Source organism: Lemur catta, chromosome 2 (assembly GCF_020740605.2).
Source record: "Lemur catta isolate mLemCat1 chromosome 2, mLemCat1.pri, whole genome shotgun sequence".
Taxonomy (NCBI): Eukaryota; Metazoa; Chordata; class Mammalia; order Primates; family Lemuridae; genus Lemur; species Lemur catta.
In genome coordinates, this window is record NC_059129.1 from 20,561,786 (window position 1) to 20,579,676 (window position 17,891).

The window sequence follows — 17,891 nt, forward strand, 5'->3', positions numbered from 1 at the left end:
ATGTGCTCCTTCCTGGCCAAGCTGGCCCTGCTTGTAAACTGAGAATGTCCGAGAACACCAAAATCCAGTGGCAGGACTGGGGGGCTGGGGGGGGCGACTCTGTGTGTCTGTGCATATAAGCGTGGATACGTACGTTTAGCTATATTCACGCATTTACTTATCCCCGAGCCAAGGCTGGGTGGAGGCCCGAGGTTGGACCGTCTCTCTTCTCTTGCCAATTACAGCTGAGAAGCCCCCTCGGCTGCCTCCTCTGCTCCTAGACCTGAGCCTCACGGGGCGGCCACAGCTGGTGACAGCGGGCTTGTGGCTGGGGTCAAGTGTCTGGTGCCCTGTGCTCTCCACTGTCACGGGCCCCTTAAGGCTCTACCAACTCCTCTGCAAGCAGAAGTTTCCAAATGAACCATTTGCCAACAAGATACAGGTGATTGGGGTATGAGGACAGGCTTGCGAAAATGCCGGAGCCCACATACAAGTACATGTAGGGACTTCAGACAAATTCGACCTGGGATTTAAGGGCCCAGGGCAGGCAGCCACTCAGAAACAAGGCCACAGATGCACCTTGTTTTGTGCAAGAAGATACTGGAAAACAAACCCAGATATCAACTCCGGTTTTTTGTCTTTGCCATCTGTATTTGATTCTTAAGTAAACTATTCCTTCCCTGCTCCTGAAACAAAAATTAAATAAAATTTGAACAAATTTTTGCAAACACATTTTTCTTTCTTGGTGCTCAAGTCCTTGCTTGTGTCCAAGGAACAGAAATTTAAAGAGGGCCTGGGTGTCGGCAGATGTATCGGAACTCATGCGTGCAGGGAGCCGGTGGTGGGATTCCTTCCCCCCAGCTGCCTCGATCCCGACCCTGCACTACGGCCAAAGCAAAATGCCAGAAACCCAAGAGGACTGGGGTTTCTGCAGCAGACCAACCGCACGAGGCGTTTGTGCAGCAAGAGCCACAGCACAGCACACCTGGGAGTGGTTAAGAGTGAAGGCTCTGCAGGTAATCAGGACAAATACCCTGCACAACTTTTTATTGACAAAGGCCAATAATGAGTAGTGCAAGAATGAAAACCTCATCCCTCCCAAAAGCTTTGTGTATAAATTATGTGTAAAAGTAGAATAGTTCTAAATTAAAAAGTGCCAAAGACCAGTGGATCTACTCCTTCCTCTAACCCATCTTGATAGTTTCACATTTCAGCTTCCAGACATAATTTCTCTTGCTATTAAGGATGCTTCCCCAGTGTGGTTTGGGCCAGATGGGTAGCTGGCACGGTGTTGTCGCTGCCAGCAGGCCCCTGGGACCTTGTCAAGGTGGGAGCCCTGAGAGAGAGCCAGCCCTATGCACGACAGGGCTGAGTGTCAACTCTCTGGTCCTCAGAGGATCTCGGAGCCACAGGGGAGCAAATACTGCTTCCAAAACCAAAGAGGGATCTTGCAATTAGTTAAGACAGGTTATAACAGATTTTTTATTCAGCTCTCAAAGGTTATTGGTGCTTTCCCCAGAAGCTATTGATTTCTGAGAAATGAAGCAAAGTTCTGCTGTGCTTATTTTGGTAGATCCCAGCTAGGTTGGTCTGTCTTTTCCTAACCCAGCTGGTCTTTTTGCAAGGCAGGTTTCTGGTCCATCTGACGGACAGAGAGCACGGTCCTCACTTCTCTTGTCAGGAGACAAAAATAGACATTCATCAGACAGAATACGCCAGCACAGGCGGGCAGGGCCATCCACTGTGTCACAGAGTCCCTCCTTAATACACAGACAAATGAGCAAAACCCCACTACAGCAAGCTGCCTCATAGGCCGGAATTTAGCCCTGGTTGGCTCTTGCCTCCTCGTCTCCAAGTCGGGTCACCACCCGAGGCCCGAGGGACAGTGGTCTTGGCAGTCTTCTCTGGCCCCTCCTCCCTCAGTGGGCCCCTCCTCCCCTCTCCCCACCAGCTGAGAGGGGGCATGCTTCTTTCTGGGCTCACCCTGTACGGAAACTCCCACGGAGCTCCACGGAAAGGCACCTGCCACCTGCTTTGTGCCCTGGGCAACGCACACCTCGCTCTGCCTCCTTTTGCGGCTTCCTGTGGCTTGGCTGGTCCCTGCCCCTCCTGCACTTTCTCCTTAGCTGCTCTGGTGGGCGATGTGACCAAGGGATGCAGGGGTGCCATGGCACTGCCTGGCATCTTCAGAAGGGTGACACAAGAGTCTTTCCCAGCTTCTGAGCCTGGGGTATCCTCTTTCTCCCTGTGCTGGGAGAGCAGCGCATGCAGGCTGAGCAGCATCCCACAAGGCGCCATAAGGGCTGTGGCCCGTGCCATGCTAGCCTCCGTGCATCTCGAGGGATGCCCCGGAGACCTCCAGATGGTGCCTCTGCTGGAGCAGCAGTGAGCAGAGGGGACCGGCCTCCATGCACACCTGGTCAGGTGCACCTGCAGCTGCCACTCCTTCACAGAGGCCAACTTCAGCAGCATCAATGGGTGGGGCTGCTGCCACCGCAGCTGGGCCAGGCGCAGGGAGACTTCCACATCTGTGACTGCTTGTTTATTGGGCACGGGATGGGGAAAGTTGGACTACCTAACAGCCCCAAACAGCAGGTAAATTTTCACTATCGTTCCTAAGTTCCAGGTGACGTGGAGGTATTACAGTGAAAGTCAGGGCAGAATGAGTGACACGTGCCACTCAACCACTCCCCGAAGTGCACACAGCTGGGCCTGCTTTGGCTCGTAGCGCCAAAGGCGAGGTCTGTCTGCTGGACTCACTCCCTGGCCCAGTCTCCCCAGGGCTGTCTGTCTTGCCACTGCCCCCGGCCCGCCCACAGCTCCAGCTGGCAGGCCTGGTGTCGGTACTGGCTCCTCCGTCGCCAAGCACAGGAAGAGGGGCCTGTCCTGCAGGGTAACACCGACACGGAAGGCAGAGTTCACGGCTGACTTTCTTGCTGGGCACCCACTCTAGGGGCTCCCTTCCCTCTCCTGCTGAGCCAGCAGGGGTTCCCTGGGGCATCCTACAAGTGTGCCCCTCCGCCTGGTGCTTTCTCCATGGAACAAAACCACACAGTGTTGGGGGGGTCACACAGCAGCTGGGCAGGCTGCCCCAGCACAGAGGCCTGGGTGGCCAGCACTGGACACTCAACATCAGCCTGAGACACAGGCTTGAGGTATTGTCATCTACTGAGGTAGCTTCAAGACAGAACGTTCGCTTTTAAAAGATCAACAGGGCTGCACCAAAAGGGGACAAATAGAAAAATTTACATATTTACAGTTCTCAGGGCCATTTTCTTGGAAAAGTGCATTGGCTGACTTTGACCTTGTTCTCAGCTCTGCCTGTTGGCCAGGCCCCTACAGCCTCATGCACAGGATGGCGGTCTGACACCACGACAGCCTGCCCTGGTGCCTCCTGCCCCCAGCACCTTCTCCTGAAGCAGGGACGTCCCTGATGGTGATAATCTTCCCTCAACATCTACGACCTAGAACTCTAGGCCACCGGTTCCTAAGAGTGAGCACACGATGAGAAATTGAGGGAGAGGGAGGGACAGAATCAAGGCCCCCCTCCCCCACACTGAACCTATAGGAACCTGTGTCACCCTCTTGACGCTTCATAGGTAAACTGGCTCCTACAGACCTGCAGCCTTGAACCTGCAACAGGGGGTGGGGGAGGAGACAGACCCAAGCGGATGAAATGAGGCAAGGGTCCACACAAGGCTCTGTCACTTAGGAATCAGTCATGTTACCAATCAGTTCAATGAAAAAGAAAAGAAAACTGATTTGACAGCCCACGGTCCAAATAAGGAAAAAAGACTGAACGAGCCAGGCTCCTGGCCCACTGTGTGAACAGAGCCTAAGTGGAGACAGGGCCAGGTGATGAACCATAGGGTGATCAGGACTTTGCGTGGCCCCATCCCAGGGCTGGGCTGGGGGGACCCCCCCCCACCCCGTCATCCAACGTGGCAGGTGGTCAATGCCAAGCTCCCTGCTCCTGGCCACAGCCTTGCTGTGTTGGAGCTGGCAGCCTCTGACCACCGTGGAGGTCTCAGGCTCAGCCGACGTCCCCTGAGGTTGACATGAGAAGGCCACCATGTTGAAGAGGATCAGATGTTCTGTTGGGGAAGAGGAGGCACCCAAGGGTGGGCAGCACCCTTGGGAGAATCCATCGGTTCAGTCTAAGAGAGGTTTCCGACATCGGCGCTCTCCTAAGATGGACGACCTGGTGCAGGACAGAGGGGCTCTCAGGTCCTGAGCGGCTCAAGTTGAGGCTGGTCCGTCCTGGCTGGGATTCTGCAGGGAGATTCAGACACCAGACCGGGGCTGCACGGGGGTCTACGTGCCCCTGTGGTCCTGCCCGATCCAGGCTCTTCACTTCTGCTCACCAGCAAGGGCTAATCTCACAGACAGACAACGGACCGACACGGTGAGCTCCTAACAGGAACTCCACTGCGCACAGCTGCAGCTGCCGGCTTCCGAACGGCCAGCACGTCCGGCTGTGGAGCCTGTGGCCTGTACAGAGGCCACCACAATCAAGGGTGTCCCGAGACACAGAATGAAGTGTGGCACGAGAAGCTCTGCTCTCCTTTGGAGTGACAGCTGCCCTCCCCCTGCCCTCTCTTCCTCTTCCCCTTGGTCACCTGCAGAGGTTGAAGCACCTGCCACCTGCTTGGGGACAGCCTTTCCCCTGATGTTTATTTCAAAGGCAAGTGTGATGCTGCTTTTGTGATTATAATCTGGAATTTTAAAAGTCTGAGTCTACCCAGGGACAAACTTCTGCCCAGACTCCTTCCTAGGAACGGCAGCTCTCAGGGTTGTACCCAGGGGTTGGGGACAGAAGAATGGACTGTGTGGTGAGGGGGACGGAGGGGCTCATCTGGGGACCTGGGTATCTTCAGCCTCTCTTAGCCTTTGGGAGTCTGCATTTTGTTGTAGGGATGGGGGAAGCCTGTCTCGTGGCTGCTCTTCCGAAGGGCACTGCAGGGCGTATCTGCCTGGCCAGGAGGGGCAGAGGTTGGAGCAGATGCTGGCGGAGGATGAGGGTGGTGTGGTGCTGGCTCCTTGTAAGGCGGCTCCTCCCAGCCAAGGTCACGGGCAGGCTGTAAGTTGCTATAAAAGAACGTGTCTTTGCAGGCCTCCCTGGCTGCCCCCAATTCAGGGTAGATGTGTCTGTCGGCACCAAAAAAGCACCCTCTGAACCACAGCCAGACGTGAAGGAGGGATGCAACCGCTTGGCCCTCCCCAAAGAACAAAATAAAGGCATTCAGGGTTCCTTAAACAAACAAAAATGCAAAAACAAAGAGAAAAACCAACGCAGATGTTGAGGTGTTCAGTAGGTATTGTTCTTTTCCTAACAAGATAAATTATCTTTCCAACTGTGGTTATTATGTCTGTCCTCTAGAACAGGCTTTGTCCTTTGAACCCTAACCTACCCCCGACAGCCATGGCCATGTGCAGAAGACGGCTGGGGACCTAGACCGGGGAAGAACTCTTCCTCACAAGCAGAGGTGGGGCGATGACCACGTCATCGGAGTCATCGGAGTTGACGTCATCCACGGGTGGAGGCACCGGGAACCGAGAGGGAGAGGGCGCTGCTGAAAGGAACCACAGGGAGGTCAGCCACACCACCGCTGGGCTGGGGGCCGTTCTCAGGGCCACCAGCCGCAGACACGCTCACACCGTCCGCCCTTCCCCGGCAGGCGGGACGGAGGCCACACCCAGAAGTGGGAAGCCACGGGCCAGACCTTCAGAATCAACTTACACACTATGCCAGAAAGCCCTCTCATTTTTTCCTAGTCTTCAAACGCAGGTCTGAATATTTTGGGCATTTCCCCAAATCAAAAAACCTGCAAAAGGTAAAGATTGGCCAACAGTGAGGAAGCTTGAGCCTGTGCTGGAGGATTCCCTGAAAGTCACTCCCACGCAGCATCCCAGGAGTCTGGGCGCGGTGGGTGGCTGGGCCACCTGTGTGTGTCAGAGCCCGTCTCCAAGTTAAACACACCAGCTCCCGGATGGCACGGCACACGGTGGGGAAGGCAGGACGGGCAAGGCAATGCCAGTGACAGCTGCGAGTTTTCAAACCGTCTGGCCACTCCATTTATACTACTTTCTTCATACACATCTAAACTTTTCCAAACTTTTCTTCTGTGCTAGAATGAGATGCCACCTAAAGACTGGACAGGGACGGGTGCCACCATGTGCCCACTGTGGACTGGGTGCCAGTCCTGAGGGAGGGGCAGGTTCCCCCCACACCGCAGCCCAGGGCTCCTGGGAAGAGCCTGACTCCTGCTGCTTCAAAAGATGGAAGTAAAAGAGTATCAATCACTGACTTAAGATTTTTAAAAAGGGAAGTTCTGTGCTGCAGATACTGGAACTGCGTCAGCTTTTTTCCTGCAACTTTCAAAAAAGTTAATAATAATGTGGAAACTTAAGAAATTTAAAACACCAGAAAGTGTTTATCTTCTTCTTTTTCTTTAAAAACACAATCAGCTCAAACAAGGGCTTGATTTACACATTTCACATAGACGTGTTTCCTTAGGTCAATAAGAGCTAAATACCTAGATGCATTCTGTGGTGATACATTTAGGCAGGAGGATGAATCTGACCCTTTAACGTTACTTACATTTAACAAGAGCAGAAAAGGGCAGCATAAGTAAACACTTTAGCCCCAAATCTAAAGGTCACCGAATGCAGGGTCTACTGAAATCAGCAGGAGCTGGGATTTTGGAGACCAATTTAAAGCCTTCTGGGGAGCCCGAGAGTTACAGGACGGCCCCACGGCCTCCCAGGCTTTGCAGGTCTGCACATTTTCCCCTTAAATCCCAGAGCTGCTCATCTTTGTTTGCTGAGCTTTACAAATGGAGTTTTGGAGAGAATATCAAAGTTCAAAGTTTTCCAGCTCTGACAAAGCTAGAAAAAAAAAATGACTGAAATGGATAAAATGCGATTTCAAACGTGGCGATTTCCAGGTCAAACATGGCGTAAAATTCTCAGCTTGTGTAAGAGATTCTCCAAAACACATCCCCTAACTGGCTCCCTTGGGAATGGAAGGGGTCGTGCCCAACATGGAAAGGGGTCCCCAAGGGCATTCAGTCCATGGGGTCTGAGGCAGGCTTGGGGCCATGGCCTCTTCCCTAACCTGAGACCCTTGGGAACGTGAGACCTCTGCCTGCCATGGCCCCCACACTCACCAGGGCAGGGCCTCGGGGCTGCCGACTTCCCTGGCCCATCCTCATCCCTGCAGTCTCCCCACTGCTGGCTTCGCTGTCCTCCTTCCCTGAAGGGACAGAAAACTGAAGCGGCCATTCCGCACAACCCTTCACCCGCCGTCTTTCTCACCCTGACACCTGTGGTTCAGAAAGACGGCCTCCTTTTGTGGTTTTTCCTCGCTATCCTCTCCCTCACCGGTCCTTCCCTGACTCCACCTCTGGGACCTAAGGACTCACAAAAGTTCTCTGTTAGAAACTGTCCCCAGGGAGGTCTGATGGATAACATGGCATCCTGCGTGCTGTATTCATACCTAAAATCTCAAGACTACACTTCTCCATCTAATGACAGTCCCCAGTTCTCAAAGGCAGCGCCTCCCTACCCATCCTCAGCGTTACAGTAACAGGCCCAGCGAGCACGTGCCGCCGAGGGCTTTCCCACTGCTGTGCAAGACGAGTCTGGAGCACACGCACAGCATCATAGATTTTGGGGGCTGAGGGTGACTTTCCAGCCGTCTGGCCCCATTCTCCATTTTGCACAGGAGGGGCCTGAGCCCAGAGACAGGCAGGGACCCGCCGGGGAACACACAGAGTGTCGGGGCGGAGAGCAGGGGCCTCACGGCTCGGGTGCAGCACCCCGCCAGTGCCCGGGATTTCTTCTCTCAGTGTCTGGACTTTAATGAAGCAGAAAGAGAAATACGAGCAAAGTTTTACTTAAAACACAAACCAACAGCAGAAACAATGGCCCAAGGGAGGCAGCCACCTCGTTTCAGCTGGAACTGAGAATGAAAATAAAGACACAAAGTCCGGGAAGCTGAGACTGTGTGGCCCGGAGGCCACGGACAGGAGACCAGTCTCTAGCCTGCCAAGTTCACGGAGTCCCTTGGGCTCTTCTCTGTCCACTACAGTCCCAAGGACAGGGACCAGCTGGGACAAGGAGGCCTGGTCAAGGGTCTTCCCAGCATAAGGTGTTACTTAGTTCAGGGGCAGCTGCCGGGGAAACAAACCTCCCTCACATCATGGGCGGGTCCCTGGAAGGTGGCCACCCTTTTGGCGGAACCCTTAGGGGGCCATCTGCCCCTTGTCAGAATGGAAAATGAGGGAAATTACCAGGAGGAGCTGCAAGGAAGTGCGGAGAGGAGGTTTCTTCGTGTGTGGCCGAAGCAGACCTCTCAGCGCAGGCGGCGGTGGTCCCGTTACCGGTAGCACTGGAAAAACGATGAAAACTCCAGTTGATTCGCACTTTAAAGAATATAAACCTCTCTGAGCCGAGGAAGAGCTCACTAATTTGCCTGGGGGAACTACCCCAGTCACGCCCAGGGTCCTGAAGGAGGCTGGCTGTGAAGACACATGTCCTCTGTCCCTCTCCTCAGGGCACAGGCTGAGGTGGAGCCGGCACGGTTTCCATAAGCTGGCTACAGACACTTCCTTCCCCCTCTGGTCTCTGGGTAGGGCCAGCTGCCCCATTCCCAGGGCACACGGTGACAGGCCGTACAGCTCTCCACCTCCCAGCTGTGGCCGACTGCCCAGGGAGGGGTCCCCTTCTCAGCTGAGCCCCTGACCCATCCCAGGTCACACGGAATCAGGATCACGAGATGCAGACTCAACAGAGACGGGCGCTGTCGCCCTCTGGCACGCAGGCTGAGAAGGCGGGAGGGCAGGAGGGAGGAGGGGCCCAACGTGCGGTGAGGCGGGACCATCCCTTCACCTTACTACGAACTCCAGCCTTTGCCCAAGTTGACTTAGAGGGTTTCTGATGTTTGCAACCAAGAGGGTCCTAACACACACACTGGCAGCTCCAGCAGGAGTGTCACTGTTTAGGACCAGCGTGTGTTGCTGTGGGAAGGCCTCTGATGACACCTGCGTCGCCCTGAACACTGGGATCACATCACGTTCTTCTTTAAAAGGGGACAAGGTATTAGCACAAGCCAATAGCCGGGCCACAAACTGACGGCTACCTGAACTATACATCTAACCCTTCTGTTTGTTTTCTCCCAGTACGGAGAAATGACTCCAGGAAGGCGTCTTCTGAGGACCCGAAGGCGTGGCCCGCCCCACACCTGTGCTGCAGCTCAGCCACCTGCCCACTGCACCCCCACACCCGCTGCACAGGCTGACCCTGCAGTGGGCAGCCTCCCCCACAGGGCCTGTGCTGGGCATTCCCCTGTGACAAAGAACAGAGGTGTCCCGTGACCCCAGCTCACCTGTGCCTGGCCCGGGCCAGGTGTGCCCGGAAGACGGACTGGATGACAGTGATGGCTTCCTCTTGCCTGGGGCTGCCCTCGGCCTGGGCGATGGGGCTCGGGATGCGGGACGTGGGAGAGCTCTGGGGCGTGGCGACAGCAGGGAAGAGAACCGCTGGGCAACGCTCTGCCGCTTCTGGGGGGTGGCCCCTGCGGCCCCCCTGGCATCAGGGAGCAGTAAGAGCGGTTTCCCTTTCAGGCACCCCCACCCCCGTTACTGCTGGTTAGTTAGCAACCTCTTGATTGCACGTTCTTAACTTTTAAACTCTAGAGAGCCTTAAAGCAAACATCTTGTCTTTTTTTTTTGATAGAGGAGGGAGTGACACAGGAAGCATCTATCTTGATTAGTTTTTAAGCTGCTTTCGGTGCGAGACAGACATGGTGCTTGATTCTTTAGCCCTTCAAAGCAATCCGGCCTCTAAAGCAAAATCCGTCCAGGGCCTGCCAACTGCTGCAGCTGCCTGACCTAGTGGGCACAGGGTGGGCACAGGGCACACCTGCGGGGCAAAGGAGGCCCGAAGGCTGAAAAGTGCCCTGTGCTTGCTTGGTTGGTAAAGTTTAAGAGAAGAAGTAATGGAGAGAGAATTCCTAGGCCTGTGTCCAGCGCCTCCCGGTTACCTGATTTGGGAGGCTGGGCATGCTGGAAGGTTCTGAGTCACATGCTTTGCTTGCTGAGAGCTTCGCCCGAGCCAGATGTCCCCTGAAAGCTGCCTGAAGCACTACAGCCACCTGGCAGGGAAAGGAGGGAAAGAAGAGAGATGTGAATTCCCTGGGCTATGGCAGGTGAGACTGGGGAGAGTCCAGAGGGAAGAGCTACAGCGACAGAGAACACGACGACTTCTCTCACTGCCGCGGTCACGGGAGTCTCGGAAAGAGGCTTTCTCTCTTTCACTCTCCCCAGTCTCCTCTGGTGAGAAATAAACTAATCCTCTAGGGAGAGGGAGGCACAGACGCCTGATGCCACAGTAAACTGAGTCCTGGAATGTGTATGAGTCAGCTGTCAAACACAACCATATTTGGCTGCTGGTATTAATTGTATTTTACACATAGTTATGTTTTCACGTTGGGGTAGTTCATTCCACGTTGGAATAGTTTATTCTCCTTCATCTACTTTCCATATACATCTTCTAAAGTCAAGCAAGGTAGAGAAAGATCTCTACAACGATCATAAGGGAATTATTTATCCTTTGACCTTAATCTTAAATATTTTCTTAAGAAGCATGCGTGAATGGGAGCCCCGCAAGTTCTGAAGTCAATGCTCTGTGTTCAGGGGAAGTACCCTTTTCTCAACGATCTGCCTGTAGCCTTGGTGAAAGCCATCGCAGCTTGGCAGGACCCTCGCAGCTCCCAGGCGCTTTGAGAGAATGACAGGCCCACGGAGCCCACATAACGTCAAAGGAAGAGAACACCTTTGTATTTTTTTGAAGGCAAAATGAAGGAAATGTCACAAACGTAAGGTTAAGAAACAAGTACGCCAAGGGAAGGTGAGACAACATCAGTGATTAAGGACAACAACTCACTGGAAGTACGGGGACCATCTGGAGTCACCCAGAAGGCTTCCAGGAAAGCTGCTGCCAGTTACGGGGTGGCCTCACTGGCGGGGCAACAGCTGCTGAGATCACACCTCCCAAAGCAGGAGAAATTCACAGCAAGGGGTGAGCTTCCCCCACGCCACGTACTCTGCACACACCGTCTGACTCAACCCTCTCTATGGCCCCAGTCAGTATCACTGTCACCCTTACCTCGGAGTGGAGGGCAGGGCACTGGGGAGGCCAAGCAAGAGCGGCAGACAGCGCCTGCTGTTTACACGTGGTGTGCAGCCCACTGAGGGGTCCAGACCCATTCATCACCCAGTCACTGACAATATTTACCAAATGCCTGCCACATGCTGGCAGTCTAGGAGCTTGGGACACAGTGGGAAAGATGGAGCCGGTCCTGCCTCCACGGAACTTACAGCTGACGGGACAATGACAACAACCACAATGTGAGACAGGGGATAAATGCGGGGAAGGAAAACCTATCAGGCCTGGGGCTGGAGAGCGGTGGGGAGTGTGGGCGTGCAGGGAAGGGTCTCTGAGGAGGCACTGTTCCACCAGAGACCTCAGTAAAGCTGGGGGCAGGACAGACATCTGGAGAAACAGCCTCCTAGGCAGAGGAGCAGCAAGTGCAGAGGTCCTGTGGCAGGAACATGCATGGAATTTTCCAGGAATGTTGGGGAAGGGTGAGCAGGGCCCAGGCACAGCGCCGCATGGGCAGGGAGGGCTCTAGAGCCCTGGGGAGGTGTCAGCTTTGGGTAAGAGCGTGGAAAGGTATTTATTTTAACAGGACATCAGCAGATTTGGCAGTGGGAGAAGGAAAACGAGGGAGGTCTCTCTCCCCCTTTTACTTTTTTCTACTGTGGTAAAATACACAACAAATGTCCCATGTTAACTATTTTAAAGTGTACAATTCAGTGGCAATAAGTACACTCACTGTGTTGCACGACCATCACCACTGCCTAGTTCCACATCTTTTTCATCACCCTGAACGGCAACCCTGTCCCCCACTAGCTGTCCCCAGCCTCTAGCAACCACTAAGCCACTTTCTGTCTGTAAAGGAAAATAAAAATTTCAGGATCACTCCCTACAAGTCCTTATGCAAAAGAGAAGGAAAAGGCCTCGGGCGCCTGTGAAGCGCTGCCCTCCCACGAGCAAGGACAGCACATTGTCACTTCAGTCCACAGGCTACGTCCAGCTCCTGAAACTGAAGTCTGCTCGACTCCACACTGATAATGAAGTACAAGTTCACCTTTCCAGGTGCAGAACAGAGACAAGACAGGATCAAGCACTGTTCCACCCACCCAGGGCTATGTAACTATGCTTCCCCCACTCTCTTTTTCTCTTCTAACAATGGCCTCATCTTAAGTAAGATGCAAATTTCCTGGTCCTCATGAGAATGCAATTTGCCTTACTGCTCCCCTCCACCCCCTTAAATCCTGATGCTCCCAAACTCCCCTTTGGAAAAACAGCCACAGATTTGTCTGTGGTCTGTGTTTTTCCCAGGCACGTCCTCAACTTTGGGTGAACAAACCTCCATGGATTGAGTTCTCTGCCTCGGTCATTTATTTTGGGTTGTCGTGTCTCTATGGCATTATCTATTCTAGACACTTCGTATCAGTGAATCATACAATATGGCCTTTTGAGTCCGGCTTCTTTCACTTAGCGTAATGTTTTTGAGGTTCCTCCACATTCGTTCCTTTTTATGGCTGAAAACCAGCCCGTTGTATGGACACACCACTCTGCTTCCCCGCTTGCTAGCTGAGGACGTGTGTTGTCTCCACCTTCTGGCTGTTACAAATAGTGCTGCTGTAAACATTTGTGTACAAGTTGGTTTTGAAAAATTGTTTTCAGTTCCTTGGGTGTACACCTAGGAATGTAATTTCTGGGTCATGCGATAATGCTGTTTAACTTTTTGGGGAACTGCCAACTGTTTTCCCAGTGGCCGCGCCATTTCACATTCCCACCCGCAATGCGTGAGGCCCTAGACTCCACACCCTCGCCGACACTTGTTACTGTCGGGTTTGGTTGTGGCTGTCCTGGTGGTGTGCAGTGGTGTGTCACTGTGGTGGCAGGTCTCTTTTCGCTGTTTCTGCTCCTCAGAGAGACAAGAATCAAGGTGGCCGGCTGAGAGTGGGAGGAGTTAGGGATTTGAGGAGAGTGAAGTATAATGTGGTTGTCCCAGGGACTGGGGATGAACCGATCAGAAGGCCCCTAGGCCTGGGGTCACACACTCATCTCCAGGTACATCTGCAGAGCAGGGGGAGGACTTCACCAAGGACCGGGTCTTGCCAGGGAGTATAACGGGGGCTGGGGAAGGAACGATGACACCAGACGCTAGAGCTGCAGCTGGTAACGAGGAAGTGAGGGACCTGAGCAGGGCGTGGCAGGGGAAAAAGGTGGAAGATCTTGGGGCGAGGGAGGGCCTTAGAACTGCAGGTAGGGGGCACAGTGGAGCTTAAAAAGAAAATCAAAGTCTCAGGGCCACCCCCATCTCCTTACGCCAAAGAGAAGGTAAAAGCCTCAGGCACCTGTGAGAACTGGCCCCACAGGTCATTCATTAAGGACATTCCTTGCTGACCTCCCAGAAGCAAGGACGTGCAAACTGTACTATGTCCAGCACCTAAAACCAAAGCCTGTTCCATTCCGCACTGATAGTGGATTACACATGTATCTTCCAGCAGCACAACTGGAGACCAGGCACCATCAGACACTCTTCCACCTGCCCAGGGACAGCTACATAACTGATGCTTCCTTCACTCCCTCGCTGTATGTCAAATGTAGATTTCCTGGGCCTCACAAGAATGTAACCACGTTGCCTCATCAGTCCCCCTCTCCTCCTGCCTTTTTCCTTCTCTCTGTTGCCTTTAAAACGCGGAAGTTTCCCACAAGCCACAGCTTGTCTGTGGTGTGTATTTTTCCCAGGCGCATCCTCAAAATCTTGGCTTAATAAACCTCCATTGAATGAGATTTTTGCCTGAGTCATGTACCTGGGTGGACAAGAGCAACCAGAAGATGGGAAAGGAGGTCAGAGAGAGAGATATCTGCAACTGTCGCTGTACACTGGTAAGGACAAGGGTGAGACCACAGGGGCAGGTGACGAAGGAGGTGGGGGTGAGACCACCTGAAAGCAGCAGGTCCAGGGACTAAGAGGCCAGCACTGAGGTGGCCACTACAGAGCTGAGGTGCTGAGGCTGAGGACAAGAACAGCGGCACATGGGGGACCTTCCTGGGGGGGGTGTCGTGGGCCAGCTGGGCAGTTGGCAACCTGCCGACAGAGGGCACTCACGCTGCTGTGACTCGGACATCAAGTGCCAACATTCCCTCCCTGCGACCACAGGCCGCGGGGCCGGCAGCAGGCTGACCACACGTTTCTACTGGCTGTCAGACTGAAGAGGATAAAGTGCTCGAGTTTTGAGACTGGCTGGCTGGTCTGTCCTGAGATTAAGGAGGGCGCCCAGACGAGGAGGAAGGCGGAGTGAGAAGCCTGGCAACCCCCCCATTCCTAGTGACCTGGGTCCAAGTGGAGACGCACTGCTGCCCCAGGAGGAGCTGACAGAAGAGGGGAGCTCGAGAGGCCTTCGAGACTTCAACAGAATAGAGATTGTACTTTTTAGCTCCTCACTAAATGAGGGTCATGGCTCGGAACTGCGCTGTTCACAACTCCATGAGTGCTCTGCCAGTCACATGTAGCACGTGCCAGCCTGCCATCTGCTCTAACTTCCGCTCCAGTCTCCCCACGCCTGTCACACAGACCTGCTGCTCCTTCTCCTGCCAGTTCTGCCCGGGATGCCCCGTCCCTCCCTTCTCGTCCAGTGAGCTCTTACTCGTCCTGCGATGCCCAGCTCGCTCGTCGCCCCGGCAGGGTCCCCCTGGCCTTCATATGCAGGGCCAGCAGCCCCCACAGTGCCCTGGTCTCAGCCCTAAACCACCTGCCACCTGGGCCGTAATGACCTGTCCACCTGTGTGTCCACCTGTGTCAGACTGCTCGACACAGAACTGGGGTGAGGAAGCGTGTGGGCAGGATGAGTGTGAAGCTATCCACGTGTTTACTTGCTGTCTCTGTCACTTCCGTCACGAACACTCAGTGCTGGCTCTGCTTGAGCTCATGAGAATGAGCACTGGGGCGTCTTTCAATGTCCCCTCAGTTACTCTGCTGCAACATAAAAACAGGTATTTTGAAATTGGTGAAATAAATCTTGCTTACCTCATCCAGAACAGCTTTTCTTTTCTGAAATAAAGAAATAAAGTATGAATTAGCATGACAAGGGTGAGTTCTTCATAGTCATTTCCATTCCTTGAACTTGAGCTGCTACAAGTCAACGTGGGGCTGCACACGCCCTGCCACCTCTTCTGTCCTCGCTGATGCTGAGGGAACCAAACCCGTGTGTAATGAAGATGACAGCAGGAAACATAACGAGGACGGCAACATCCCGCAGGGAGAGTCTCAGGAGGGGTGCCCAGTGAATGGCACTGTCCCCAGGCAGCAGGGCACGATGAGGCCCAACCTGTGCCACCGAGGACGTCACTCAGCTCAATGAGAGACGGTCCTTTCTCACAATGAAAGTGATCCTAGTGCAGACGTCCTCTCCGATGGGTCCCAGAATTCAGAGGTTGGACACTGCCTGCTGGAGATGCTACAGTGGGGACCCCCACCCAGGGGTCTGCATTGCCGGCCTCCAAAGTTGGACTGTCATCGGAATCACCAAGGCCTTAGGAAAAAGTTTCTCAGGCTGCAGCCGAGATTTGCTGAACCACAGTCATCAGGGAGGGGCCCTGAGCATGCACATTTTATAGCTGTAAATGGAGCGTACGTCTCTCCAAGGTGTGACTGCTAAGATTATAAACGTGCATTTACTGGCATTCAGCGACCACAACTAGATGACACGTACATTCACCAGGGGATTCTCAGTATCGATCAGAGTATGTGGCCATACTTGTTACAGTAAAAGGATCTGCCCCTTGAGAGACGAGGGAAACTGAGTATAAGGACCAGCAGGATGTAAAACAGAGGCAAAGAAACAGACACTTAATGGAAGTAGCAATAAAGACTGTGGCAAAGATAGTATCAAACAGCAGGTAAGGATAGATATTGGCCAGGATTTGGGGGACACCCACAGAAATTGGCTTTGTGAGTCACAGTGTGCTGGACACATGCTGACTGAAGCCTATGAGGTCAAGGTGCCCCCGGGGCACTGACGGTCCCTCCCCAGGTTAGCTATTTTGGGGAGGGCGGTGTACAGCAGATTGAAGGGGCTCCAGCGAACTCATGGTCTTCCTGGAGGACTTAAGCCTCCAGCTACCCCCACCGTGAAGCCGAGAGGTGAGAGCAGACGAGGACAGGAGCACCCAGAGGACCCCAGACTTCTTAAATTCCAGCATCCTGACTTCTAATCAGGTGGCCTTTCAGATGCATTAGTTTATCTTCCCAGAGGCACACACATTTGAATTTGTTTTAAAGAAGAATCTTGAAATGAAAATAGAAGAGACTCAGTTCCTGTGAGCTGAGAGGTCAGCCATGCTCCAGCTACGCACAGGGGACAGGGACATGGAGCCAGTGGGGGAGGGCTGAGGTGCTGGGGGCCTGTGGTGAGCAGGAGGGGTGGGGCACAGCGAGCCCTGGGTGAGGACAGCGCTGTCACGGCACTGACTTGGGTTTTATCTCTTTAATTAAGCAAAGGGCTGAGCAGAAGAAAGGTGAGAGGAAAAGAAGTGTACAAACAGGTAAATAGCTTCTGGAAAGCCAGTGGCTCAGAAACGGCAGAGTCCAGGTCTGAGGAAAGGAAAGCACCGGCCTGCTTGGGCACTTTTTATATTTTCTTTTTTGATTTTGAGACGTGTCTCACTATGTTGCCTGGGCTGGCCTTGAACTCCTGCACTCAGGGGATCCTTCTGCCTCAGCCTCCAGAGTTGCTGGGACTACAGGTACACGCCACCACACCTGGCTTGGCCACATTCAGGACAATATGAACAGTAAAAACAATAAGGACTGTAATTCATTTTAAAAGATTGAATAAATTAAAACTGTTTAGTCCACAGTAATGCTCCCACACCTGAAAAAGAGAAAGAGAGAGAGAGAGACAGAGAGACACTCACTTGTCTCCTTACTCTGAAACCAGAGTCTACTTAGTGCTTGCAGGGAAAGAGCTAAGCATTTACCTGCCTTTCCAGGAGGAGCTGGAGTCATGCCTGCCAATAAGGAGCCTGCTTTACAGAAGAGAACAGCTGCTAGGTAGAAGGATGGGATTTGAAAACAGCCGCGCTTCTGCCATTATCTGAGATCACTGCCTGAGTAAGGCTCTGTGAAGGACACTAAAGCCCACCAGGGGAAAGCCTGGGACAGGACGCTGGCTAAGGCCACACTCACCCTCTACAGATTGCCAGACAGTTCCCAAGGGAAAACTGTTTCTTTACAATGGCACAAGTTAGCAGCCACGACCTTAAGCAATCAAAGTTAGAAACACAAACGGGACAAGCTGACCTCACTTGTGTCTTGAGGTGATGTGGTATTACACAGCCTCAATATGAGAGATTCCTGCCCAAAATGTTTAACCTGAATTGAATCAAGCCTGCAGACCTTTATAGGAAATAAAAGGGACAGAGGAGCAAGTCAAATGACATCACAAGGAGACAATCGGATCCAGGATATGGAACATTCTGTAAGATACCAGGCTGTTCTCTTCAAAAAGAAAATATCTTTAACAAGAAGAAAAGGCAGGGGCTGCTGTAACCCAAGCTAAGGAGACTTCAACCACAGGACACAAGGCTTGGGCTGGGTGTGCATCATCATCCAACCTGCCTGGACCCTGGCGTGAAACAGACAGCTATAAATGGCATCTTGGAACATCTGGAGAAATTTGAATAGAAATATTATATACATGCTGATAAAAAATTATTGTTAAATTTCCAGGTATAATAATGGTATTGCAGTTAAGTAGAAGAATGTTCTT

The 17,891-nt window shown here is 53.1% G+C and overlaps 1 protein-coding gene across 16 annotated transcripts in view; it reads right to left on the bottom strand.

Moving 5' to 3' along the window:
- Positions 1–1,437: 1,437 nt before the first annotated feature.
- IQCE (IQ motif containing E) overlaps positions 1,438–17,891 on the bottom strand; it is a 58,768-nt gene continuing 42,314 nt past the window's right edge. For 4 of the 16 annotated variants that reach the window (XM_045543031.1, XM_045543023.1, XM_045543022.1 and 1 more), the window contains 6 exons: positions 15,149–15,172; positions 10,025–10,135; positions 9,368–9,489; positions 8,274–8,371; positions 7,149–7,234; positions 1,438–5,552 (listed from right to left, as the gene is read on the bottom strand). In XM_045543031.1, the coding sequence (XP_045398987.1) occupies positions 5,454–5,552; positions 7,149–7,234; positions 8,274–8,371; positions 9,368–9,489; positions 10,025–10,135; positions 15,149–15,172 (540 nt within the window). In that variant the 3' untranslated portion in view covers positions 1,438–5,453. Of the gene's footprint in view, positions 5,553–5,719; positions 5,805–7,148; positions 7,235–8,273; positions 8,372–9,367; positions 9,490–10,024; positions 10,136–15,148; positions 15,173–17,891 lie in introns of those variants that run through there. The other 12 variants (XM_045543028.1, XM_045543035.1, XR_006733398.1 and 9 more) reach the window with 11 other exon arrangements.